General features: G+C 44.2%; 14 protein-coding genes; 6 read left to right on the forward strand and 8 right to left on the reverse strand.

Annotated features, from left to right (window-relative positions):
* Positions 1–102: 102 nt before the first annotated feature.
* Positions 103–1823, reverse strand: GSBLH_T00006317001 (uncharacterized protein; the record flags this gene model as incomplete). Its single annotated transcript, XM_013040160.1, is given in 10 exon segments — positions 103–300; positions 320–386; positions 417–629; positions 659–805; positions 841–1278; positions 1339–1394; positions 1425–1514; positions 1545–1620; positions 1651–1778; positions 1809–1823. 10 exon segments carry the CDS (start codon positions 1821–1823, stop codon positions 103–105), a joined length of 1428 nt encoding a protein of 475 aa, XP_012895614.1.
* Positions 1824–1877: 54 nt separating this feature from the next.
* GSBLH_T00006318001 (uncharacterized protein) lies at positions 1878–3656 on the forward strand (the record flags this gene model as incomplete). The annotated part of the gene is made up of 8 exons (XM_013040161.1): positions 1878–1908; positions 1937–2057; positions 2090–2362; positions 2413–2614; positions 2645–2923; positions 2960–3082; positions 3117–3416; positions 3447–3656. The coding sequence occupies 8 exons, from the start codon at positions 1878–1880 to the stop codon at positions 3654–3656; spliced, it is 1539 nt and encodes a 512-aa protein (XP_012895615.1).
* Positions 3657–3771: 115 nt separating this feature from the next.
* GSBLH_T00001715001 (uncharacterized protein) lies at positions 3772–4801 on the forward strand (the record flags this gene model as incomplete). The annotated part of the gene is made up of 6 exons (XM_013040162.1): positions 3772–3861; positions 3893–3968; positions 4001–4083; positions 4119–4193; positions 4224–4661; positions 4694–4801. 6 exons carry the CDS (start codon positions 3772–3774, stop codon positions 4799–4801), a joined length of 870 nt encoding a protein of 289 aa, XP_012895616.1.
* Positions 4802–5402: 601 nt separating this feature from the next.
* Positions 5403–6920, reverse strand: GSBLH_T00001716001 (uncharacterized protein; the record flags this gene model as incomplete). The annotated part of the gene is made up of 5 exons (XM_013040163.1): positions 5403–5513; positions 5546–6210; positions 6237–6499; positions 6531–6621; positions 6656–6920. The coding sequence occupies 5 exons, from the start codon at positions 6918–6920 to the stop codon at positions 5403–5405; spliced, it is 1395 nt and encodes a 464-aa protein (XP_012895617.1).
* A 287-nt stretch (positions 6921–7207) lies between these two features.
* GSBLH_T00001717001 (Ribosomal protein S28e) lies at positions 7208–7734 on the reverse strand. XM_013040164.1 has 3 exons: positions 7540–7734; positions 7455–7508; positions 7208–7422 (listed from the first exon to the last, which is right to left on the reverse strand). Exons 1-3 carry the CDS (start codon positions 7597–7599, stop codon positions 7354–7356), a joined length of 183 nt encoding a protein of 60 aa, XP_012895618.1. The 5' UTR covers positions 7600–7734; the 3' UTR covers positions 7208–7353.
* Positions 7735–7811: 77 nt separating this feature from the next.
* GSBLH_T00001718001 (Ubiquinone biosynthesis protein) lies at positions 7812–9831 on the reverse strand (the record flags this gene model as incomplete). XM_013040165.1 has 2 exons in its annotated part: positions 7812–8332; positions 8362–9831. The coding sequence occupies 2 exons, from the start codon at positions 9829–9831 to the stop codon at positions 8075–8077; spliced, it is 1728 nt and encodes a 575-aa protein (XP_012895619.1). The 3' UTR covers positions 7812–8074.
* A 242-nt stretch (positions 9832–10073) lies between these two features.
* Positions 10074–11344, forward strand: GSBLH_T00006319001 (uncharacterized protein; the record flags this gene model as incomplete). Its single annotated transcript, XM_013040166.1, has 6 exons — positions 10074–10261; positions 10291–10442; positions 10475–10567; positions 10619–10778; positions 10858–11077; positions 11138–11344. The coding sequence occupies 6 exons, from the start codon at positions 10074–10076 to the stop codon at positions 11342–11344; spliced, it is 1020 nt and encodes a 339-aa protein (XP_012895620.1).
* Positions 11345–11430: 86 nt separating this feature from the next.
* Positions 11431–12409, forward strand: GSBLH_T00001719001 (uncharacterized protein; the record flags this gene model as incomplete). XM_013040167.1 has 4 exons in its annotated part: positions 11431–11479; positions 11510–11548; positions 11580–11891; positions 11923–12409. The coding sequence occupies 3 exons, from the start codon at positions 11431–11433 to the stop codon at positions 11810–11812; spliced, it is 321 nt and encodes a 106-aa protein (XP_012895621.1). The 3' UTR covers positions 11813–11891; positions 11923–12409.
* Positions 12410–13158: 749 nt separating this feature from the next.
* GSBLH_T00001720001 (uncharacterized protein) lies at positions 13159–14884 on the reverse strand (the record flags this gene model as incomplete). Its single annotated transcript, XM_013040168.1, has 3 exons — positions 13159–14341; positions 14374–14648; positions 14678–14884. The coding sequence occupies 3 exons, from the start codon at positions 14882–14884 to the stop codon at positions 13159–13161; spliced, it is 1665 nt and encodes a 554-aa protein (XP_012895622.1).
* A 565-nt stretch (positions 14885–15449) lies between these two features.
* Positions 15450–16607, forward strand: GSBLH_T00001721001 (uncharacterized protein; the record flags this gene model as incomplete). The annotated part of the gene is made up of 1 exon (XM_013040169.1): positions 15450–16607. The coding sequence occupies one exon, from the start codon at positions 15450–15452 to the stop codon at positions 16605–16607; it is 1158 nt and encodes a 385-aa protein (XP_012895623.1).
* A 109-nt stretch (positions 16608–16716) lies between these two features.
* Positions 16717–17722, reverse strand: GSBLH_T00001722001 (uncharacterized protein; the record flags this gene model as incomplete). XM_013040170.1 has 6 exons in its annotated part: positions 16717–16882; positions 16916–17002; positions 17037–17128; positions 17159–17320; positions 17351–17468; positions 17500–17722. The coding sequence occupies 6 exons, from the start codon at positions 17720–17722 to the stop codon at positions 16737–16739; spliced, it is 828 nt and encodes a 275-aa protein (XP_012895624.1). The 3' UTR covers positions 16717–16736.
* A 421-nt stretch (positions 17723–18143) lies between these two features.
* On the forward strand, positions 18144–18859 carry GSBLH_T00001723001 (uncharacterized protein; the record flags this gene model as incomplete). The annotated part of the gene is made up of 3 exons (XM_013040171.1): positions 18144–18244; positions 18275–18469; positions 18502–18859. 3 exons carry the CDS (start codon positions 18144–18146, stop codon positions 18857–18859), a joined length of 654 nt encoding a protein of 217 aa, XP_012895625.1.
* Positions 18860–18927: 68 nt separating this feature from the next.
* On the reverse strand, positions 18928–20524 carry GSBLH_T00001724001 (uncharacterized protein; the record flags this gene model as incomplete). The annotated part of the gene is made up of 7 exons (XM_013040172.1): positions 18928–19119; positions 19149–19318; positions 19349–19465; positions 19496–19682; positions 19713–20003; positions 20034–20213; positions 20246–20524. The coding sequence occupies 7 exons, from the start codon at positions 20522–20524 to the stop codon at positions 18928–18930; spliced, it is 1416 nt and encodes a 471-aa protein (XP_012895626.1).
* A 2731-nt stretch (positions 20525–23255) lies between these two features.
* On the reverse strand, positions 23256–25036 carry GSBLH_T00001725001 (uncharacterized protein; the record flags this gene model as incomplete). Its single annotated transcript, XM_013040173.1, has 2 exons — positions 23256–23532; positions 23565–25036. The coding sequence occupies 2 exons, from the start codon at positions 25034–25036 to the stop codon at positions 23256–23258; spliced, it is 1749 nt and encodes a 582-aa protein (XP_012895627.1).
* Between the last annotated feature and the right edge of the window lie 795 nt (positions 25037–25831).

Raw genomic sequence — 25831 nt, forward strand, 5'->3', positions numbered from 1 at the left:
CATGCGAGCCATCACGAGCGGGCAGGTCTGCGTTTTCTACGATCACGACGTTTGTTTAGGCGGGAGCGCCATCCTTTCTCGTTTTTGTGACCAACAAACACTTCATTGAACAATTGTCATCGGCTTAAACGCTTCATCCTTCACGCAATTCACCATAGTATTCGCCTCTTCGTTCTTATCCAGAGTCATCACCATCTCCTCCTTTCCTTCCACATCCACATCCACGCCCACATTCTCATCCGTAGCCAGCTGAATATGGCTCACATACTTCTCCGCGTTCTCCACGGGAGACCACAACACCTACACTTCACACGCCCACCTCGATCCATACAACGACCACCACGTTCAGAATGAAAAGCAAAATCTCCCACTGTCCGTAGGTCGCTCTACGCCTCGCTCCCGCCCGCCTCGCTTACATCCACTGCAACTTCCAGAACCGATCGAAGATTCGTTCCAGATCGGCGTTGAGCAGAAGCACGTTGAACGCGAGCGACAGCACGAAAAGAACGCCCATCGCGGAGAAGAGCGCATAGAACGAGGACAGCTTGGTCGTCTGCTGCTCTTTCTCCAATTTCCGCACAGTTTCCATCGCGAACGAAAAAATAGCGATCGAAATCACCGTCTCGATCCTGCATTCAACGCAATAGCAAGCGCCTACATCACCGGAATCGCCGTAGACGCCAGCGATAACGGGCTCTGCGTCTCCTGATTCAGTGTTACGGACGTTTTGAATAAAGTGTAAAGCAGAACGAGGAAGACAGCTGCAGAGGGCGAGACGCGGATCTCATTGTGCACCGATCCGCTTCTATCGATGTGATCCAAATCAAACGAGCGAGCTACCCGAGAGCGATGTAAAGGAGGAGAATGCGAACGGCTCCGCGCGACAGACTCATCGAAAGAGTGGATAAGAAAGAAACGACGGAGTTGGCCGTGCCGAGCCGATTGATTGTATGCAAGTGGAAGTTGAAAAAGAAGAGAGAGAGGAGGAACGAGATGAGTACAAGCGAGATGAGGTAATGAATGAAAAGAAGAGATTGCGAATATTTCCAGCATCGAAACATCCAATAGCAAAAAACAAACAGGTAGAGCCAAATCAAAATCTTGGTGAAGGGGTACACGCCGTACAGAGTCGCTGGAAGATGTCCATATGGGTTCATTGTCACGCTGTAGCCAGAAAGAGCCACGTTGGTCGTATCGAGCTTGCAAGAACCAATTAGGTAGTAATACAGACCTTCCTTCGGAATAACGAGACGAGTGGATAAATAGCGCTTTTGGCCACTAAAATTATAAAATTTCAAGAGCAAAGAAAACGAAAAAACGACACTTGAGTCAGAATACTCCCCCTTGTACTTCTTTGGAAGAATCAGAGTCTGCTCTTCCTCGCAAATTCCACGCTAGATTCCAAAAGAAACGCTGTCACGTACTTGAATCGCAATCTTGTCACAGCAGAAATACTTCGTGTTATTTCGGACGTAACCCATTGCTTCAAAAGCTTCTTTCGATAATACGGCGCCCTACTCGTAAAGGGGAATCACTTCACAGACCTGAATAACTCCCTGAGCGTCCCACGAAGGGTTTTCCTTCGAAATTCCGACAAGGAGTTCAATATAGGAAGAAGAACTACAAATCGCCTCTTACTACAAATCGCACCTTTTAGGGATAGACAATCGTTTATCAAACATGTAGAACCCCTGATAAATAACACCTGCACCATGAATTGGTATTCGGTCGAACTTCGTAATTGTAGCAGTCCCAAGCGAGAATAACGCTACAATAACCTACAGCTTACACGTAGCGACTTCTTCTACACATAAGACTAGCATCATAAATCTGTATTGCTGGTGCAAAGAATTGTGACGTCAAGTTTGAGTTTAAAAATGGGAGGGTTTGTTCGTGATCCAATTTATGGTAAGTGCTGAGAGCATGTACCACGTAGGAATGATAGAAATCCATCCTCTCTGCGAAAAGATCATTCGATTACCTGAGTTTCAGAGACTGCATGATTTGAAACAGCTAGGGTGTCTGCATTATACCTATCCAGGGGCTACACACGATCGGTAAGAAACCCTTTCTTTTCTCTGAATTGTAGTTTTCAGCATTGCATCGGCGTCTATCATCTAGCAGAAGTGTTTATCAATCATCTGCAGAAGGCGCAGCCAGAATTGGAGATTACGGAGCAAGAGAAGCTAGCAGTGTGTATTGGTGGTCTTGTCCACGATTTGGGACATGTAATGCTCTGCCATATGTATCCGCGCTATGTACAGTATTGCAAAAACGAGCTTCCGCTCTCGCACGAACTAATGAGTGTGTTGATTTTTCGAAGTGTAATTCAAAAATGGGGCCTATCCAAGGACTTTTTGGAGTATGGCATGGACGAGAACGTGAGTTGCTCAATACGCTTTTCATATTCAGTGCATCCAACTCATCTGTGATATTATTCTCGGATCCAAAGACAAGGGATGTCCCGCATTCCCCTGGATCGGCGCGCCTGGCCGCGAATTTCTGCTCCAAATCGTGGCCAATGCGAGGTTTCCATTGGGTTGGCGTGAAGTTTATTCGTAGAAGTGGGATTGATGTGGATCGTTTTGATTACATGGTGCGAGATTGCTATCATGTTTGCTTAATCGCTGAGTCTTAAGGGTAGTTAGGGCTTCACTGCTCCTACAATTACGACAACATTCTTCTGCGCTCGCGTTGCATCCGAAACGAGCAGGATCAGTGGGAGATTTGCTTCAATCACAAAGTCTTCTACGATGTCTGCGATATGTTCCAGTGCAGATTGAATCTTTGCAGGCGAGCCTATTTGGTAAGCGATGCTCTTCGGATGACTACCTTGCAGCATCCTTCTTGTCGAATCATCGAGCGAATGCTCATCGAGGCTTTTCAGATCGCCGAGGAGCAGGGCGTTGGGATTCAGACCGCCGTACTTTCTTTCCTTCTCGCCTTCTTAACTTCATAGAACGGAACTGTCAAACTGTCCGAATTGATACGATCGCCCGAAGAATACATACAAGCTTTCAAAGAGAACAGGCTGGATTCATTGCTCGAGCCCTATCTGAAAGCCACGGATTACTTCATTTTGGTACGGTTATTGCCTTTTTATGTTCACTTTGCAGCAGCTCAGAAACTCAGTGGAGCCCGGGTTGGAGGCTGCCCGTCACCTGATCCAGCGGATCGAAATGCACGACTATTATCCATTCGTTGGGAGAATTTTGGTTACGAACCAAGAGAACGGAGATGATTATGAGAACCTCACATATGATGACTTGATTAATGGGAAACTCAGCTTTCGGAATACCAGAAAGCTCATAGTGAAGATCAAGGAGCTTCTCAAACTGAAGGCAGAGGAGATGGGCATTCCATTTGATCCAGCTACTCTTTACATCGATGCTTGTAAGATGGATATGGGATCCAAGGTTCCTGCATATTTTCTTTGTAAAATCTAGGGAAAGAATCCACTCCCGCCAATTTCGTTTTTTTCTGATATCAATCCCGATAAACGAATCAAGATGGGTCTTGAAGAAGGGAGAGTGTTGGGAAGCTATGTGGACTATAAACTCTTCTTCTATTCTCGGGGTGACAAGTCAACAGTCGATGCGTTCCAAAAGCTGTTAGCTATTGGAGACACGCTGTGCAGTAGCTCTAACTATAATTAGTTTTTTCGTTTGTTGTGTTTTTGTTTCCAAGTTTGTATGATCAAATGACTACAAATAAAAGATTCTTGATAATCATAGTGTACAGTCATTTTGGGTCCGATTTCATTATTGGTAGATGCAACAGCGCGGAGACTATATTGATGAAAAGGTAGGGAGCATTCTAACCGATTTGGGATATACGAAAACTCGACATCACGACAAATATGTAATTACCTTGTTTTCGTTTTTAGTACTAGAAAAACATCCAGCCGTTCTGGAACGAAGAGATGCATCGCCGTTGCATGGCTGCTATCTTTGATTATGGTTTAAAAGGTGCGTAGTTATTCGTAACCTCTATTCTTTAGAAGCGTCTCCAAAAGTGATCTATCCTGCACTGAGGGAATTTGACTCCAGTTTACGTCCCGAAAACATCAAGTCACATTTACAAGTAGGGCGAAATTCGGAGATTACTATCAACACTAGAAATATCGAAGCAACTCGAAAGCAAATCAATTAGAGTATCGCCATTTCTTCGAGCGTTATTTACGAAAGGTGCTTGCTCTATGGATTGCTCATCCCTAGGAAAAGAAAGTTGCAATGCGTCAAAAGCTTTTACAGTCCTCCCAAGCCAAAGAGGGTGATATCGATTCTTCTAGTCATGTGCGTGATATTCGCGACCCATCCGCTCAAATTTCTACTGCTCCCTTAAATCCATTATCCGAGACAACACAAACTCTTTCTCCTGTAGCTCCCATTGCAACATCCACCTCGAGTGTTCTTCCAACCCCCTATTCAAACTCAGTCGATTCGAATTCGCATAGTGGCATATCTCCAATATCCTCGAGGCAAACTCTCAACGAGGACGAAGATGATCAAGGCATGTCGTTTCACTTCCAAGAAGATCCGTTTATGGCTCACCAAGTGGCTCTCCACGACGATATAATTAGCAAGCACAGTATTCGGCAGCAGCGCATGGGTTTGGATGGAATAAACAACGACAATCGGTATTTCCCGTTGCTGGATTATGTGGGAACCAAGGCGAATTCATTTATAAATAGGAGTCGTTTTTTGAGAACGCGTCGGTGATAGAAAGCGAGAAGCCGTTGGAGACGAATGAGGCGGAGATGGGCAATCCTCTGTTTTTTCTGCAAGAGCCTGAGAATTGAATTGTTTGTTTGTTTGTTTGTTTTATAAAAATAAACAGACAAGATAAGAGTGGCTATAAGAACGATGGTGAAGTAGCAAAGTGGGAAAAACACGAAAACAAGACTGATACTATCCAAGTTCGATAGAATAAAATCATTTGAATGGAAGGGTTGACTGGAATTGTTGTGGAAATACACCAGTTTCAAATGCAAAAGCGACGTTTCGAACTCGGTTGTGTTGAAACTCGAGATGGCAGAGGCAGGAGAGATTTCCTCTTGGAACTTCAAGTTCGAATGATCCCCCGTCGAACTTGAAGCGTTCCATCCTGAGATGCGATGATTTGAATTGACCGAAAGATCATTCGAGTTCGTATTCACATTTGATGATGAAGAAGATGAAGATGATTCATTCATTAGTGATGATGATGGTGATGATGAAGATGATGAAGATGATTCATTCATGAATGATGATGATATTGATGCCATTGATAATCCATTCTTTCCATTTCCTTCTCCATTCTTTCCATTTCCTTCTCTTCCCTTCACTCCAAACATCGCACTCGCAACCTCCACAGGACGGCTCAACACTTTTCCTCGTCCCCTCAACTCCCTTCCTGTCTTCTCATTTCGCATGCTCCAACTTTCGTTCGTTCGAAGGCTCACAAACAAACTCTGCGGAGGAATCGCAGGGTTTTCGTTCTCTGGAACCCGCGTCATGAACAAATCCACACGACTCACCGCGATTATCACGACTTTCTCACCAACTCCCACATTCTCCAACCGAATAGACGATTCAAAAATCAGCTGGTTTTCTGGAATTCCAGGATTATAGGATAGTTTGGGAGTTTGACGAAGAGGTGAAACGCCTTTCAGAGAAGGTGTTACAAGGAGCGGTTTCTCCGTTTCCACCAAATGAAGCAACGATTCATATTCAAAATCGGTTAAGTCTGAATAGACCGATTGATTCTGATTGGCTACAAAGCGATGAAACGCCTCACTATAACTGAAAATCATAACAAGCGTCTCGTCCACTTCATAACAACCCCCCACATTCCATCGAATTCTCTCCGATGAAACGCCCACAATCATGGAATACGGTCGAAGAACGTCCAGTACGACCGTTATTTGTCTCATTAACACGGGAATCCAAAAATCCCTCGTATTATTGGAAATCAAAAAAACATCCCGATTATCGCCTAATGACGATTTTGGGGGCTTTTTCTTATTCTCCGTCTCCACCAAAAACACCAAACATCGATTGCTTCCTTCGGTAATAACCACTGGAATACTGTTCCCGCACTTGTTTGGAACGGTTTTGACCTGATTGTACCGATTGAACCAGGAAGCGGCATAGCCCCATTCCTCCATTCCTCCTCTCACTGGATACACCACCTCGCTGGTCGATCCCACGTCATATCTCCCGCCTATTTCTGGAATTCCACAACGCAGAACGCACCTGAAAATCGATTCATTGTCTCCGCAATGTCTTTCATCGCGTAATAATCGGGCGCTCGTGCCTTGATTTTGTGGTTGTAATAGTCGCCCCATTCGTAAGAAATGCTCCGCCCTCCTCCATGAAACGTGATGGTTGCCACAAACAAATTATGGGAAAAGAGCTTCTGGATTGCGCGGCTTGTTTCGCTCCGCAGACACAAGTAGGGACCTTTCGCGTAATCGAAAGGAAAATCGCGGTTTACGTCGATGAGCTGCTCAAGTCGTCTGCGAGTCGATTGGAAAGGGAGAAACGTACCTTCCGGTGTAGTAACCATAGGCGTTGGACATGGGCATGATGATGATTTCGCGGGAATCGACAAGAAAAGCGAGGTGGGAGTGGAAGTTGGCTTTGGGGTAAGGGCGAAAGGGATTTGAAATGACGGTTTTTTCTAAATGAGATGGAGTTTGATTGGGTTACCGTAGGTTGGATCAAAAGAAGCTCTGCTTTGCAGCAGGTATATGGCCTAATGGTAAATAAAAACGTTTTAGGGAATACATATTCGATAACTGCATTGGGACCCAACTGTTCATCGCCATGTAACTCACCACTGATGTAGAGTTGGGGAAGCTTCAAAGGCGATGAATGGATCCGCTTATTATAAATTCGCAAATACCATTGTTCACAAGGGGAAGCTAGGTTCAACATTCGTTTACACTGCTACCACCACATTTGATATTCGAAGTGTAATTAAAATCCTTTTGTACACTTGAAACCTCCACTAACTCCGGATATACGGACTGAAGCGCTATCATCGCTCCGACTATCTAAATCTCATTTTAAAAATAGATTCATCACTCCTGAATAGGTTCGATAATCAAACGAATAACATGAAGAGAAGAGAGGCAAGAAAAGCCAAAGCGCATACCTCAACAACGAGCAGTTCATTCCAATAAAAGCTGCTCCGTTTTTGACCATGATCTGTAACAAACAGATTATATATATAGACGTATGTATTTCTTTAAGGTGTGATGATAGTCTCTAGTCACTGAGTAAGAACTCTTAAAGTAACAATCTTCACCCCACTAGGGTTTAAAAACAAACATGGAACCATTCAGGTTTCGATTGGCAATTTGTCAATTTATCGGAGACGACGAGCCTCACGTTCCCATTCCATCAGGGTCAGAATATCTCCCTCACGCACGGGTCCCTACCGAGTTAGAAAAGGCATAAACGACACACCTTCACGTTTCTAACAATAGAACGCTTGGAGGCATCCAGGAAGGTGACGCGCACCTACAAATTACAAGCAAAAATAAAAAGCGACCTGAGTGACGTTACCAGTGTTACCAGTTCTTCCCAGAACCTTATCAACAACAGCATGCATAACCTGATTCTCCTACACGAAGATTAGAATTGATTCGCTCTTTCAACTCCAAAATGGATTGCTGAGCAGCCCCAAGAAAAAACAATCGTTACATACCATTTTGAATAAGAATGAAACCTGAACTCTGAAAATGAGGTTGTGGAGGCTTTCAGAAATAGGGTCAATTCTAAATTGGGGACCCTGGTCCCCTAATTGACTAAAACAAACAATTCTTTGTATATTCATATATATATTTTATATATATATATATATATATTTCTTATTATTGATCAATTACTTTGAGTCCGCTCCACTTTGTCATACAGATTCTTGAGCATCGAATATCCCAGATCGTCCACATTTTCACTCATCACAACTAAACCTCACCTCTCCTATTCACGCCTACCCTTTTCTGACTCTTTCGCAACCTCTTCCGCGTGATGTCTCTGCTTCGATATCGTACGCCACGTTTTTCTCACCGACTTGAGCGCCATTTTCAATGACTCGATAGAAGAAGGATTCTCCTTAATCGCCGACATCGCAGCCTGCGTCTTACCTCCATTCCTTCGCCTACCTCTCCATACTGCGGGAACGCATATCGCATGACTGGCAGCGCTGCCGCAATGATATTAAGGTTCTTATCGAGCTGTCGGCCGACGCCTTCGAGGATGACGACCGACATGAACAGATTCACAAATCGGCAGTCGAGAGTAACGTGATGTGCGAGCGAAGAGCTCATCATCCGCGTTAGCGCCTATCTATCACCCCGTCGAGAGATCATACATTCGCAATCTCGAGATTGGCCAGGTTGAACACGCCGTCCTCCATGTTTTCATTCACCAAATCGCCGATGTCCCGCATAAACCCTTCCGGATCGATCACTGGCGGCGACGGCTGCGGCGCTCGCTCGACGAGGAGACGGCCCGCCTCGTAGCCGTTGCCCTGCGCGAGAGCGATGAAGATATCGACGAAGTTTCGCTTCTGGGATTCTTCGAGCTCGTTGACGAGGCCGGTATCGAGAAAAACGAGCTGGGAATGGGATTCGCGGAAGCGAAAGGAGCGGTGGCAGATGGATTTCTTGAGAGGGATGCGGCAAGGAACGCTCTCACGCACCAGAATGTTTCCGGGATGAAGATCGGCGTGGAGGAAATTGTCGACTAATAACATGTGGAGAAAGCCCATAAACCCGAGATAGGCAATCTCAGCATTCTTGGACGAGGAATGCTCCATTAGAACGGGCAGAGGAGTTCCTGCTTCGTACGACTCGACTAAAAGATGAGGGGTTGTGAGATTGAGGTAGGGATCGGGGAACACAAATTGGTCATCGTCTTTGAAGTTCTCTCGGAAATGAATCAGATTCACTGCTTCGATGCGGAAGTCCAGCTGCTGATACATCATTTTTGTGAAGATTGCGATGGATTCTTGCAGCTTCATGTACTGCATGCAGGGAATCGTGCCGAGACAACTGGACAGAAGCGATAGGAGTTGGAGATCGCTCTCGAAATACGCATCGATATGGGGTCGTTTGACTTTCAGAACGACCCAGTCGTTCGAATTCTTTAAGCGAGCTCGATAGACTTGGGCAATGCAGCCACTTCCCAACGGAGTCAAATCGATCTCATCAAAAACATCCTCCAGCTTTTGTCCCAGCTCTCTTTCGATGATTTTCTTCATTTTTGGGAATTCGATACACCTCGTTGTCGAATAGAGAGTACTTAGCTCACGACACATATCCAGCGGAAGAATATCGGGGCGCGTTGCTGCCCATTGCCCCAATTTCACAAAGGTAGCACCACACACTTGAAGAGAAATCATCAGAAAGTGATACCAAGGCAAGCGCAGCTTAGGGAAAAAGAGAAACCAAGACGTCATAGCAACTGGAGCAAAGATAGCAAGATGAAACACTGCTCGCAAGACGAGTTGGAAACAACTTCCAATCTTCTCAAAAGCAATTACGAAAAGTTCAATAATCGATTTAGGACGAGCTTTCTCTTTCATCTTTTCTATCTGGCTGTGAATCGACTCATGATAACTGTGCAGAGGACAGACTATCTTCTTTTCCTCGAAGATGGCACCCTCCTTGTTTAAAAATCGGGAATACACAGGAGAAGCAGGAGAAAGGACACTAAACGCCAAACTGGCGGTTGTTGGGAGGATAATTTTGTTCCCACTGCAGAACACAGAATGCATTCTACACTTCAGAAATCGAGAGACCCTAAGGGTTCTCGGTAATCTCATCGCAATGGAACTCATCCTTCTATTGTCTAATGAAGTTAACTGTTCACAGACAAGGAGAGTAATAAAATAAAATCGTTAAAAGGGTGGATGTACTCCTCCTAACGATTATTACTGTGACTATTACTCTGGAGGAAAAAAAACGTCGCTATTTTTGGAAAGGCAATAGTAGTATTTGTTTTGCTTCTGCATTGATAAGTTTTGCGAATCAGCTGAATTTTACTAGAATCAGATTGAAAGTTCGGTGAACATCGGAAGCTATGCATATACAATATCAATGTCAAGTATGTGACCGTTTGCGTCCTATTCATGATCTCTTCTATTGTTCTGGATGTAACCAGCTTGTTTGCAACTCACTCTCCTGTGTCAAAAGAGAAATTGAATACTACTATTGTCCTATATGTCTTGATACGTTTACATCGACTGAACTTTGGAGCACCTATTATCAGTAATAAATTGACTCCATTTTCATTGTAGTTGCTTACATTGTTATCTTTGTCCTTGCTGCGAGTCTCGTTTGTGTGGATTTCGCGACAACACAAATACGCCGGTAGCGTGGAGGTGCTTTCACTGTAATTGGGACTCGAAGTCTATCAATCTGTCCGGTGATTCTGTCTCGGATTTGCAAAGTATTCCTCGTTTTGGTGTCGTTTCATCCTAGCAAAAACTTTTCAACTGCTGCGATCGAATCATAAAAACGTCAAGGAGGAACTCAAATCCATCTCCAAGTGTATCTGCGATGAACTCAACATTCGTACCGCACCGCCTGCGCTCTACAGCCCCACGTCGATTCACAGATCGTTAGATAAGCATTTAAAAGAAGAAGAGCAGGAGAAAATCCGAAAGACACGTCAGCACCTCGCCGAAACCCCTGAATCCAACCCAGTCCTTCCTCACCCCTGTACACTACGATGCAAATATACAATCCGATGTCTCCATTGCTTAGAATCGAACATGTCCGGCATGTTGCTCAATCCACAAATTCAGCCCCTTCTAGGTGACTCTTCCCTGTTTTTGCTTTCACTTCTGTTCACTGATTTGCAGGTCGAAAGCGAACGAAATTTGGAATCGCGTTGCCAATCTTGCTGTTTTGGCGATTCCAGTGCTCTCCATTGTCTCGGTTGATGACGAATTTATCGTTCTTTCCGTTCGAAATGTTTTCTTCGTGGATGAAAAACTAAGAAATAGCCTGCAGCGGAGCAGTTTTCTACAAATATGGGGAACATGCATGTCGCGATCGTATTCCGATGCAACCCTTGTTACTGTAGACGTCTCCCTGGGAGTGCAGTTTTGAGATTCCGTGCTTTGATGAAATCACGGGTAGGACCGCGTGTTTGTTGTGATTCTAGTGGATCATAAACAGCTCGCGTCGATGAACGCCAACGAGCCGCTCGTGGAATCTACTACAATGAGCTCTGTGATTCTGAAACTTCCGAGAAGGGAAGGAGCAATGAAGCTGCACTGTATGTTTAGTACAAGCAACGGTATGCAGCGCGACCTGGACATAACTTGCAACCTTGATTTGATATGATTTGTTTGATGGAAACACAAGATAGGAAAAAACACTTTTCCCCAGTTTCTCCTAATTTTTATCAACTCTTATTTATAATGCAGATGATGCGAACTGCGGTGCTTCTACTCCTAGTTTCTTTAGTTATCGCCGATGGTCACAGTTATTCCCTTTCTTGATTGGTAGATTGCGGCTTTTTTGAGTGTACCTGCAACGGAGACAGAAGTATGATGCTCTTGGCCAAAATAACGTCTAGAGAATATGCAAACATTTGACTTCTACACAGACGACACACGTAAAGCCATCAAATACGAAAAGAATTCCAAATACTACGACAACACGAAGTGCGAAGGGGATCCTATATATGTTGTTGATAGCACTTACACTCTGGCGTATATCTCGGAGTGGAACAGTATGCTTTGTTATTCTCCTGAACACAAGACACGAGCACCTACAACCGCACCATCTCTACCAACATGCTTGTTTTGAATACACAAGCCGCCATTACGCAGTTGAAGTGCACGGGCGTGCAAGTTGGCGCTACGATCGACCTTCTTAATAAAGAAGAGTTTTCTCCTCTCTATCCTGCTCACCACTAGTCTGCAGAAGTGTGATGCTGATCAACTCTCCCACATCATCGAAAACTACAGCAATGATCTGTTCAATCTCACGATCATCAACGTCCAGCTGAACAATCCCGACAACGAAGCGCAAATCTGTGAGATGACCAATGTCAACAACTGCCATGCTATTTATCCTCGTATCGCCCGCTTTTCCCTTCCTCCTTCCTAGATCGTTTCATTCTCTACTTCATGTACACTTGCTGCGTGGTGATCGTGTGTGGGGTATCTGCGGTTTACATCATCCTCTACAACCGGAAGCCGACTCTTCCTATCACCAATCCCACGCCAAGCGCTCCTTCCAATGCCGCTCCCAGCGCTCCTTCCAACCCCGCTCCCAGCGCTCCTTCCAACCCCGCTGCCGACCAGCAGACCGAAGAGAAGCCGGAAGACAACAGCTCGGAGGAGAAGAAGGAGCCGATCGCCACGCCGCAGGGGGCTCCGAGTGCGAATTAGGGTTTAGTGGAGAGTGTTTGTTGGAAACAGAGATTAGGGGAGGAGTACACGGGGATGGATGGAGTCGAGGGGCAACCAGGAGGGAAGGTGCTCTGGGGGAGAGATGCGGAGGTCGTCGAAGATGCTTTTGAGATCATCGTCGAGTTTCTCTCCAAATCTGGATCGAGAGTCAGAAAATGGACATACCTCTTGAATTCACTAAAGATATAAGAAGAGTGGTATTTTTGAACGTAGCGAAGCAACATGACATACACTAGAGTGATTTTACTATTTTTGCTTCCAAAAAAGTACAGTGGATACTTATCACTATCGATTAAAAGCTATGCTCACAGAGAATCCGCTAGACCTACACCCACAACACGTTTCTTTTCCTCCTTGTTAGGAATACAATCTATATCATATTCGTCTGTGTCAATATGAATGTGCTCGATGCCCTTTTCTTCACAAAATGTTACGATCTCCTTAGGAGCATGCTCCGGAATCATAGATACGATACACTTTAATTTGAGACTATAGTGTGACGAAAGGACGAGTAAACGCACGATTCCAAAAAGGGCAAGTTAATCAACTCTGGATACGATCCCATGTATAGTCCGTCATTCACCATTACAAAATTGGAAGGTGGGATGAAAAGCGAACTCATGTTTACAAACAAATACAACACTCGATAACATAGCAGCCTGGCTCATTAAATATGTATTCAGTCGTTTCCATCTTCCGCAATATATATCTACAAGTCATGCGAATGATTCCACTCTCTTACGATCGAGAAGGATCTGAAGCACAATGCTCAAACTTCCACCCCTTGTTCTGGACTGCTATATTTCGAATAACCACTTTGGCTTGAGGGCATGCCCTCACTACCAAAGCTCCATCCACACTCACATTCTCCAACGTCACGTCAGTACCATCAATGTACACTAGAGACGTAGGACTCATGGTAATCTCCCCAGAGAACCGTTTCTTCATATCCGATACCGTTAGAACCGCTTGAGGCGAGAGTGCCAAGAGGGGTAATTGGGGCAGTCCATGGGCAGGTGTTACAGAATCGTCCCACTCCTTCGTGCCCACATCAATTCCGAACTTTCTCCCCACTTTTCGGAACCATTTGTAATAGTCTTCTTCCGCCGAAAACATACTTTCACCAAAACCTGTCTTGCTTTCTTGAATTGTAGCGTTTTCAAAACTGTTTTTGGCGGCAGAGAAGCAGATCCAGCGCGGTAAGCTGCAATAACCGACTGTTTCTTTCTGTGTCATGATTTTCGGAAGATCCTGCATCATGCATTCCAAACGAGCCGGGCTGGAAAAGAAGCGATGTGATGCGTCTGCAAATTTGGGATTGATAAACTCAGGAATGGATCCATGTGTTTGAAGCAGAATGCGATTGTAACTCTCGATTGATGCGCAAAGAATGTTGATGTTTCCGGGATATGAACTGTTTCCATTATCATTTGGCTCGTCTCCTTCACCCGTGAGTCGACGAAGGAGCGTTTCGAATTCATTGTATTCGATATTGCAAGTCAGTTTCCGAGAATCTGGATATTCCAGTCTGCAAATCGAGCCGATTTTCTCTCCTGGTTTGCGAACGATTCCGAGACTGGAGAAATCAAGAGAACTCTGTATGGAAACCCCGAGCAGAGGAGCGAATCCAAAGAGGGAAAGAATATTGGTGTCTTGCATGAATATGATATGCCGTTTCCCCATTTCCAGCCATCGTTGCGGAAGGTTGTTCTGCATCAAAACCAATACAAATCTATCTACCTGATACAAAAGTGTGTGAATGTCCCCATGGCCGTGTGGCTTCAATAGCAAATGACCATCGGGTTTTAGCGCGAGTGTGCCTTTCATATCTACAATGGAAGGCACTTCAACTTGACGCATGAGCGTGATGTTATCCTTGTCCAACCCAAAGAAATCGTGACTTTCAAGTTCACTCAATATTCTATTCCTATTATTCCCAGACGTTTCACCTACTGGTTATGTGTTCCTTGGCTTGTCATTATAGCAATGGGAACAGTACAGTCGTATTGCGTCTCAATCGAGTGGAAGAAGCAGCAATAAAGTTCCAAAAACGATTGTCCAGAGACGAGGCTGCTCGTCAAGCAGAGTTTTGCTTTTTTGCTGTGAAGGCGCTCACCAATGCCACCTCCAACAATGGCAAAGCAACAGGTTTGCAGGGCATCTCTCCCTATCTTTTCTAACTCTTCAAATTCTTCATTCTCGATGTTGAGATCTTTGCCCGTGGGAATCTATATTAAATGCGACAGATAAATTGTACGTCGATACTACTGATTTGCTTGTTACCAGATAGCGAATCATCCAATAGGTTTACTGCATTGTTGATGTAGGAGTATATTCCCCCCGGATAAATTTTGTTGAATTGGGTAAGATCATAATACAAGTTTCTTTGTTGCTTCTCATCCAAATACTGAAGCAGGGTTTCTTGGTGAATAGATGATAGAATAGAGAAAAGAGAATCGCTCATTGCAAAATAATGTCCTATCCTCCGATTGACAAGATCCAAAAATCTCGCCTATTTCGATACTATCAATTTGACTTGTCAAAACTATACATATATATTTTAGCTAAGATTACACTCGATACCATGCAAAGACAAGAATAGTTTTTTTTTCTGTAACAAATGGCAGAAGCAAGTGTGTTTGCTTTGGTTCAGTGGTTGATGAATATAAACGTTTTTGTGCTCGTTTCGTGGATATCGCTAATTGGTGTGTTATTCGAGTTTTTGCGAAAAGAATATGTAAGAATTGATTAGTGAGTCTGACGCATAGTTAATATGGAGTGGTTCTGGGTACTAGTGTGTTTTTGAGCAATGAGCTGTAGAGTGATGGATATGGAAAGTGACGATGATATTATTCCCTTTTTACGTGATAAGAATTTACGTATGATATCTATTACCCATTTGAGTGTAGAACCAGCTCCGTGTAGTAATTGTGGACAAATTGTGTATAAACACTCTCTTCCCAGGTATTTTACGAATTGCCAGACTTACGAATAGACCCAAAGTGCTGTGTACGAAAGCAGTCTTTTACATGTATATTTTACTCATTCTGGTCCTGCTGGTCGTAATTGTGGGTTTTCTTGCCGGTGCCATCATTTTCCCTGCCTATTCCTTGTACGTGTCTCCCTACCTTCCCACATCGACCAATCTCAACAACTTCGCAAGCAATCATTCGCGAAGCTTCACCGAACTGGGTCAGGATCTTTTTGTGTATAAAAACTTCTCCACCAGTGCTGTTCATCTCCCCAAGAACTATCTCTCCTTGCTCAACATCACGATCGAGCACGGTCTTTCTTCCTTTGCCGAATGCAGCGACATCCTCGAAGAAGGGAGAGATCTCCTCCACTTCATTGACGATATTCGAACCCTTTCCGACTCCAAAGAGTCCGTTCTGTCCTCCTTCCCGTCCATCGACACCATTCTTGCAGGCGTAAACGTGACTTTTTCGCCCTATTATGACTATCTCCCCACGCAAGTCCCGCTCGTGCAGAGCGTAATCACCTTCTTCAAAGCAGGGAACTATTCGTTCGCAGCCATCAAGCAGCTCACGGACGAACAGCACGTTTTTGCGCAGGATCCGATGGAGCTTCGGATCTCCGACTTCATGGAACTCGCGCTGAATCCGCTCTCTTTATTCAATGCGTCCTTCCTGCAGGACGTCAAGCTGCTCTCCAGCGGCATGATTCAAAACGTCACGGACGTCACGAGCGATTTCTATGAGAAGTCCTCGTCGATGTATCAGCGACTGCACACTCTCACAGCCGCATTTTTCAATGGAGGCGATCTGGGCGGGTTTGAAGAGATCCCAGCGGAGTATTTGGAGATGTTCAAGCTGTTGCAGAGCAAGTATTTGTTCTATGTGGAGCGAGGAACGCGATTCGTGCAGATCGTTCCGCAGTTTACCAACTGTATGGCGGAGCAGTCGATGGAGCGGCTCCAGGAATTGAAAGGGTTTGTGGTGAAGAATTATTTGGGATACTTCAAGCGACATTTCCTTTACACGTTGTTGGTTGTGCTGGTTGAATTACTGCTGATCGGATTGTTGGTGTGGATGATTGTGGTGGGAGTGAGGCTTGCGAAAGAGACGCTGGCCTATGCGAAGTCGCTGCTTGTTCAGACGTCAATGAACACAGTGAATGCCATCAATCAGCTGGGGAAGGCTATGAAGGAGAAGGAGAAGGAGAATTAGTGATGATTGTTTGTGGAACACATTCTTGCGTTATTATTAACCGTGAAAGGATTGAATAGGATAGGCATTGGAATTCGTTTTGCAGAATGTTCAATGCAAACAAACACAGTTAACTGAGTAACAAACTAATTACTTTGTGACAGTCTCAATGAGTTTTTTGTTATAAGCATGAAGTAAACTAGCACGTTTTTCAGCGCGATGCTTCTGAGCATAAATAAAAATCGCAATGAAAAGGATAATAACAATCACGGAACAAGTGACTACCATGATCACAACTACGCATCAACGAAAGCAAACAAAAATCATACAAGTGGACCAAATTCCATTGACTTCATAATTCCAAACGCATTCATATCTTTCAGGATAATAGCCCTCGTACACAGGGAAATGATCACCTATTACATCATCCTTATTCAAATCAATAAGTACTCGTAACAGTGATATTTCGATACTCGACTTTACCCACATTCGCTCGCTCTTCCGCAAAGATATCAACACCATCAATAACACAGCTCAATTTCCTATCGGTTAGCACTAATCAACGATTCTACGCAATGTTCACATATTTCTTTGCTATATTTCTGTGACAATTGTTGACCATATGCTGAACGACATAATCGCTCATATCGAATCCTTTGACCCAAACAGATGAGGTCGTGGAAACGCAGCTCCAATCTCCCTTCACTGCTGTTTTCTGGCATTTGAGATCATTGCTAAAGATAAATGGCCTGTAGCAACGTTACTGATGCAAAAACGAATATCGGATCGAGTCACACTGGTTGCCATTGAACATAGAATAGACAACATCTTCATAGTTCGGCTTTCCTAGCCAGTTGATATTGAACTGCATAGAATTTTGCTCTAATGGTAATAGTTATCATGCCATTCCTACTTGATCCGTAGCATACTCCACCCAAACTTACGCAAGTAGCACTTATACACTGAAAAACAGTTAATAGAAGCACAACAAAAACCAGTGGCATGGCAAAAAACCTCTCTTTGATAATACTCCAAGTCAACGTAGTGTGCAACGTGGCACGATTTGATTGGTGGATGGTTTTAGGGAAGATCATTCTGCAACACAATAATAATTTGGATAAAGATAGGCTAATCATAATAATACTGAACTAGAGAAGGTAGTAGAGAGGGGTAAAGTTGAATTTTGGAACGTTTCTTCATTCTACAAGTTATGTTGCACATTACCTGTGTATAAAAACAAGCCTATAGCAGCTAGTTGTTATTAATATTAATGCAATAGACTGAGGCGTGTTTGGATCAATGAGAACAATAATACTCATGATTGAATGAAATCAATGAATAGAATTAAATTGCACTATCGATATATGACTTGGAATTCGCATGATAGAATACAATGGCAGTTAATCAATCAAGATCAAAACACCATATTTGTTTTTGTACATTCTCGAAATAGGTATCACCAACTACTATTGTGTCGATCTGTTTTTTCGTATATCAACAAGAAATCGTAGTTTTTTGTTGCACGTGTGAATGGGTAACTTATTCATATTTTTCATTATGAGTTCTGATTTCGCCACGGCTGATTTATTTATTACCAGAAAGAAACATGATAGTTGCTATGAGGCAGCAGTTCTGTGTGACGAATACAACCAGATACTGTATGATATGTTGTGTTGCGTCAGTCGCAGATTCAAACTATTCAACGTTTATTCAAAGGAATACAATAATTCCAGATACCACAGTGTCGATGACCACCTCCAACTGTTGGTAGACTATGAAATCATGCCTGAGTTCATATCCAAAGATGCGGCAGTCCAAAACTTTATGAAAATCGTCACCCAGAGAAATGACGCCAGTAATCTGATAGCTGCCAATTATATGAAGTGATTGTGCAAACATGGATGTTGAGGTATAGTTATGAAATGTTTGTCGAGAGTATTGGACGGATCGCTATGATCGTATTCGAAAACCCTTCCTTAAAGAAACAAAATAGCACGATATCAGAAAAGATTAATGCGTTTATCACTATTTGGCACCTAGGAGACCAAAGTTTATTGGTGTTACACAAAGAAGAGAGGTCAATGGCTGAGTGTAATGCTGATGGATCATTGTGCTGTTGTTTGTTTACTACCATATTGGTTTATATAGATTCGGAGTGTTTTATTTTTATATGGTTCCACTCTTCCTCTCTTTCAAGCTTCCTTTTTGCTTATTCCTGTGCTAGACTGACTATTGTCGCATATTCACTCTGCTTTACAACAACAACAACGTAGTTCTATGGCGATATACACGATCCGCCAACATCCATCAACATCCTCCAAAATCGTATTCAACAAACAACTCAATAATGCAGAATCAGTTCAGGATGGCGATCCATCAAATCGATAAGCATATCTCCGAACAGACTATTCGCCCAAGCGAACCACGGTCTCGTGTATCCATTCACATTATCCTGCGAGAAGCTCTCATGCATGTACCCATTCGTGGCACTTGCCTTCAACACGCGCAAACACTCCATAATTTCATTAGCATCCTTCATTTCACGCCCATCCAACAACTTACATCCGAAGTGTATGCGCGCATGATAATCGACATCGGCCAGATGTACCCCGGTCCCACATGCGGTCCTCCAATTCCCTCTCCCGCAGCTCCCTTAAAGAAATACGGATTGAACGGACTCAGAATCAGCTCTCTCGTGCTGCGGTAGAGCGGATCGTTCTTGTCCAAATAGCCTGAAAATCACGCAAACAACGCGACAAAACCCAAATAAGGAAGCGACAGCAGCGAAGGAATGTTCGCATCGTCCATGAAATACGCGCTTCCGAACCCGTCCACCTCGTACGCCAGCACTTTTCCCTTGAATGGATGGTTCAGCACCGCTATGCGTTAAAAACTTGGTCCATTGCCACCGAAATTCTGCACTGCGTCGTCGATTTCCTGCGCCAATTTCATCGCTTCCGCCGCCAATACGGCGTCCCCCACGACGTCCCGCAAGATCTTCGCGCAGTGGCGAAGATTGACAAGGAACATGATGTTTCCGGGGATGAAGAACGGGAGCTTCGTGGCATCATCCGATGGACGGAATGCACTTCGAATCTATCCAACAAACAAAGAGAATAGACAAACAAGTCCCGTGTAACGGGACGGCCAGCCCTCTCCGTCCATGAGCGTTTCGGTCGGGCGATTGCACATGCGAGTGAACGAGTACTCGTAGGAAGTGTAGGGACCGCTCGCTATTTGGTTGTTTCTAGCTGTTTGGATCATCAGTTTCACGGCCTTCGCCCAACGAGCGTTGAACGGAGTCGCATCGCCAGTGGCATTGTAGTATTGGTGGGAGAGCGCCAGAACGGCTGCGAGGGAGTCGATCTCGAACTTTCGCTCGAAGATGTAGGAGTTCATGGCGTTCTGTCTCGTTCCCTGCACGTTAAGGCTAGATTACAAGAAGACGAGAGCAGCGGGGCGCTTTGTGCTGTCGTCTGTGTGGGAATCCGGATGGCCTGTCTTGTCAAAGTTGAAAGCGTTGGCGTAAGGGTCAATCAAGACGGATTTCACTTGACGATTCAAAACGCCACGAATCAGTGCGCGCAGCTTCGGATCCTGACGGGCAAATCTCAAATAAGGAACGATCTAGCAAGATGGAAAACACGACAAACCATTACCTGATTTGTGCTATCTCGGAGCCACATGGCAGTGATATCACCAGTAATAAGGAAGGTATCCTCATCTCCGCAGTCACTTTCCGTAAATGAATAGACAGTGGTATCCAAGGTATTGGGATAGCACGATTCAAAAAGGTCTGCGAGTTCCTTATCCTTGAAGTTTGGCTTTATTTCCGAGATGAACTTGTCCACCACACTCGAGACAAAGGTTCTCTCCTCCTTTGCAACTCTGCAGGATGCAATATGAATAAGGGCAATAAGTAATAGAAGAGCGTACATAGATACACAATTGTGGGTTTTTTGAGGAATTGTGTTGTACCGCGGGGATTCACACTATAAAATAGGAGGAGTCGAATGTCGCAGATCTCTCTCCGAGAGAGGACAATCGATCGTTTAAAGCAGTTACGGAGCGATCTACGGAGCTTGAGCAGTGATAAGGTAAGACTCGATTCTGCGTTGTTATTGTAGACGGACGCGTACTCTTATCTCTATGAGGCTAAAATGGAGATCATCAAAGAAGTGCTGACGGATATCGTTCCTAACGACCTATTTTGTCTTTCTAGTCATGGTATTGACAGCTACATTATGGATCTGCTATGTATGCCGTCGCTCTCAGCTTCGGTTCCATTTTCCTGTTTCCTTCTCGTTCTACCGAACAAAAAGACCTGTTCAATGCTGTTACCGCTGTTTCAAAAGTTTCTGGTTAAAAGAATAATCGCGTTACTTGAGGAAATCACTTCGGAGGTCGAATTGACAGGAACAGACGGTCTGATGCAGACGGAACACCACCAAGATGTTGTGAATTCACTTGTTCATCTTCCTGACCTAATCTCCAACGTGCTCCATTCCAATTCCCCTCCCTTTTTCTCTCCACAAACATTCAACACATGGCTTTCCGATTCCATTCTAAATGTTTACATCGGCTTCTCTGAAAGCCGCGATCCTCGCAACTACGCGAGACTAATCAACAAAAGCTGCATTCTGGGACTCACCGAATCGCTTGCCGACAGTTTCTTCCGTTTTCTCCAATTGCTGCGAAAGGAGCGAAACCCGATCACACCCATCGAAGAGTTAACACTTCTTAACACACCTCGAAAACGATTGGAAATCGCATCGCGGTGGGTTTCGATGGTGCCGCCTATGCGATTTCGCGAGTTTGTGAAAACCGTTTTGGAGGCAGAATTCGAAAGAACACGCGTAGTTTGCTTCTGTCTTTCAATGAACCATAGCCGGATTGTTTGTTCGTTCTGATCATACCCCACTCACAACTTTCCACTCTTTCAGAAAGCTTAGTCAATGAAGAGTTCGAAATTCGATCCGTTCTTGCACTTTTGATTTCTCTTTACAAACGAAATTCTTCTCTTTTTAATCAACTTTTCGACTCCTTTTCTTCCACCTTCGCTTCTTCCACGTTTGTTCATCGCTTTTCCACACAACGACAAAAACGAATTGCGTCTCTTCTGTACTGCATTCTACGCTTTGTGTCTCTCGATCCCGACGCTTCGGTTGTGTCCACGTTGATGCAAGCGATCGGAAATCGATTAGGAGAAGTGGATGATTCTGTGAAATCCGCGGTTATCGGGATTGCACAGCAGATCGCGTTGATTGTGGCTCCGGAAGGGCATTATGATTGGCCAGAAACGAATCTTGGAGAGTTGGATGCGATGCTCGACGAACTTCGAAAAGAACAGGAAGAAAATTCGAAAGAAGAATCGAGCGAAGTCGAAGAAACGGATGGAAAAGGGGAACAAAAGGTGGAACAGCAATCGGAACAGCAATTGGAACAAAAATCGGAACAGCAATCGGATAAAGAACCAATAGAATCAACCCAAAACAATGCATCGAATCACACAAAGAACACACTAGAGAACGATCGTTACATCGATCCTGAAGAGCAAATCGACATTTTCACTGAAGATATGTTTTATCCCACCCCTGAAGACGATGAAAATGCCTTCGAGAATGACGACGAAGATTCGTTTGTCCCTTACGATTTGACAGAAGTCCAGGATCACTCCACAAAATCCTACTTCTTCATCGACGAGGCGCTCTCCGATCTTTCGAGCGACAACCACGCGACCGAACTCCACGCTTGGAAAGAATTCCACCGCCTCTGCTGCGACCCGAAGCAAAAACTAAGCGAAGAAGAAACCGCCAAAATCATGCGAATGGTGATCGAAATGAATGGAATGGTGGGCGATTCGAGCTTTTGGGACGAGTGGAGAGAGTCTTTCCAATCCTTGATTTATCGAAACTGCAGAGTGTCCATGGAGGAGTTGTACCGCTTTATTCGAAAGAATGGACGGTCGAATTTGAGCATTCAGAAATGTGTTGTGATTCTGCAAGGCGTTTATCAGGCGTGCTTGCAGCTATCGCAGGGATCCATGCAATTCGAAGAGAAAATTCCTTCGTTCGAAGAGGAAATGAACGTGCAGATTTCAAAAGAAGATGGGTTCGATGATATTCGCGTCGCCAACACCAAGTATCGGCCATCTTTCTTTCGAAAGAAGCTGCAGGAACAAAAGAAAGAAGAGCAAAAATCACGTCAAATCGACTCCACAAAGCAGTCCAATCAATTCACAGAGAATAGCCAGTTCGTGATTCGAACGCTTGTTTCATGGGTAATTCGCTTTCCCCCGCGTGATGAAAGCACTGTGTCGTATCATTTCATAACGCTTTCCTTGGTGTTTTCTCTCCCCGTTCTTGCTGCTGTGTTTGACGAGGAATCGACGGATCTTCGCACGCTGGTGCTGCGATATCGCTATCATTCGTCGATTGTGGTTCGTCGAAGCGTTCTCCAGTTTTTCTTTTCCATCTCGAAGTATTTCATTGAGTCGAACTCTCTTCTGATCTTGGATCGGAATTCGGTGGTTGAATGGCTGTCGTCTGTTCTCTTAAACGATCCAGATGACATGTGTCGTTCCGTAGCGCGATTGATTCTAAGCGAATTACAATGAGAATGGATTGTTTGAAACAAACACTCTCAAACACACACTCAAAGATTCAAATCTCAGTATTCCTCCGCATTCTCTGTGAGAATTTCTTCGATTGGAATGTTCACTTCTCTGCACATCGCTTCCAGCTCTCTGTACAACGCTTCATACTCTTCAATCTCCTTATTCACATCCTCCGAGAGTCGGTTTTTCTCTTCAACGTAGTCACGCAATCGGGTTTCGATTTGCTCGCTATACGTCGCAATCTGCTGATTGAGCTTCATGATATCCTTCTCAATCACTTCGCCCGCTTCTCTCTTCATTGCTTCGATCTTCTGTGCCTTCAAAATCGCTCTATTTCATTCATTCCTTCATTCTATTCTTACTTTTGACACACTCGAATGTCCTTCTCGATATCACCCGAGTGTTTTTCTTTCACGACATCGTGAATTCGCTTCTCCAACGACTTCTTCTTCGCTCCTTTTCGCCATCCCAAATTCATCGACGCCAGCATCGTCAGCAGCGCCTCCGCCTTGCAACTGACCTGCTCCATCATCTCTTCTGGCTCGGGAATAATCGGATTGTTTCCCACCATCGGCAGCATGTTATCAAACAAAACGCGCAGTCGCTGACCGTCTTCGCCCACCACGAACTCGTCGTCGTTATCAAAAAACTCCGCTATATCAACTGCCTTCACTGGAGGTCTCGCTGCCTCTTTAGGAGATGATTCTTTAGGAGATGATTCTTTAGGAGAAGGTTCTTTAGAAGGTTCTTTAGAAGGTTCTTTAGAAGGTTCTTTAGAAGGTTCTTTAGAAGGTTCTGGTTTCTCTATTTCGGGAAGTTGGACTCCAATTCGCTCGGCGACTTGAAGCGTGTCCTCTGGATTTTTCATTTCGATAATCGAATTGCGGCGGAAGAACGAAAACAGCGAGCGACGCTTTGGATTCTTCGCGTCTTTGGCTTTTTCTGAAGGAGACGCCAAGGCGTTTGAATCGGACGATTGCGAAGGCTGCTGCTTTTCGCTGTCTCCGTCGAGTTGATCCACTGCTACGATCGTATCGTCGAGATCCGAAGGAACAATTTCACTCACCACATCGTCCTCCACAGACGACAAATTCGATCCGCGTTCGGAAGTTGGGCGTTTTCCAGTCCCTCCGAATGGATTATCGAGTTCATCGAAGGACGTCTTAAACGGATTGTCTTGACTCGATTCTGGAATCATTACGGGTTTGTTTGAGGATTGTTCTGATGGGTTTTGCTGCTTTGATTCATTCATAAAGTTCTTGTGAGTGAGTGTATTCAAGGAAGAGAAAAGATCATTCATGTTTGTGGGTGCTAAGCCTTTGAACAAGTCTTCGATTGGCTGCTCTGATTTGAGAACAGAACGCGATGAGTTGCAATTCGAAGAATAAAGAGAGGACTGGGAGGAAGAAGGAGATTGCGAAGACACGAAAGCAAATGGGTTGAGTTTATCTTTCTGGGCTCGCAAAGAAGCCAGTGATTCTTGCTGGGACATCGCTCGCCGTGGCTGTTTGTGAATTTGATTCATTCGTTTGGACGCATTGCTGTTCGAAAACAAGGAATCGACAGCTTCTTGGCGTGATAGCGATGCTCGAAGCTGGTCTTCTTGCGTGTTTATGGAGGACGATCGACTGAGAGAAGCGTCCTCGAATCGGGGCTGCGGAGTGAATTGCAAAAACGAACGGGAGGGTTGGACTGGCTCTGAATGGGAAACACTCTGCGGCTGACTGGAAGTTGAACTGCCCGGGAAGGAATTCATAAAAGGACGTGAATTACTGCCAATTGATTGCTGGCTTGAAGATAGGGATGCTGACTGAGTGAATGATCGACTGGACATTGCGTTTCGGTTTCTTCCCTCTTGTAATTGCGATACAGAAACAGAAATATCGTTTTCGCGACCCTTCTCTTCTTCTTTCTTAGTCTCAGCAAATGGATCATTCAGTTCATTTTCATTTTGTTTGTTCTCAGCAAACGGATCGTTCAATTCATTTTCTTCCTTTTTAGTCTCAGCAAATGGATCATTCAGTTCATTTTCTTCCTTTTTAGTCTCAGCAAATGGGTCATTCAACTCATCATCTTTCTTTTCTTCTTTCTCAGCAAATGGATCATTCAATTCATTTTCATTTTGTTTGTTCTCAGCAAATGGATCATTCAACGCATCATCTTTCTTTTCTTCCTTTTTAGTTTCAGCAAATGGATCATTCAATTCTGTTAGTTCATCATCTTTCTTTTCTTTCTCAGCAAATGGATCGTTTAGTTCATTCTCATTACTGTTATTGGTCTCAACATTATCCACCTTCCCTAAAAGATGGCTCGAAGATGTTTGCGGCTCTGGAGTCATTGAAGCAAATAAAATGTTCAATTCATCATCTTTCTTTTCTTCTTTCTCAGCAAATGGGTCATTCAGCTCACTAAGCTCATTCACTTTCTCTTTATTTTCAGCAAATGGATCATTCAATTCATTTTCTTCCTTTTTAGTTTCAGCAAATGGGTCATTCAGTTCATTTTCTTCTTTCTTAATCTCAACAAATGGATCATTCAATTCATCCTCTTTCTTTTCTTCCTTTTTAGTTTCAGCAAATGGATCATTCAACTCACCCTCTTTAGTTTCAGCAAATGGATCATTCAACTC

Source organism: Blastocystis hominis, assembly GCF_000151665.1.
Source record: "Blastocystis hominis, Singapore isolate B (sub-type 7) whole genome shotgun sequence assembly, scaffold_13".
In the NCBI taxonomy this organism is placed as follows: Eukaryota; class Bigyra; order Opalinata; family Blastocystidae; genus Blastocystis; species Blastocystis hominis.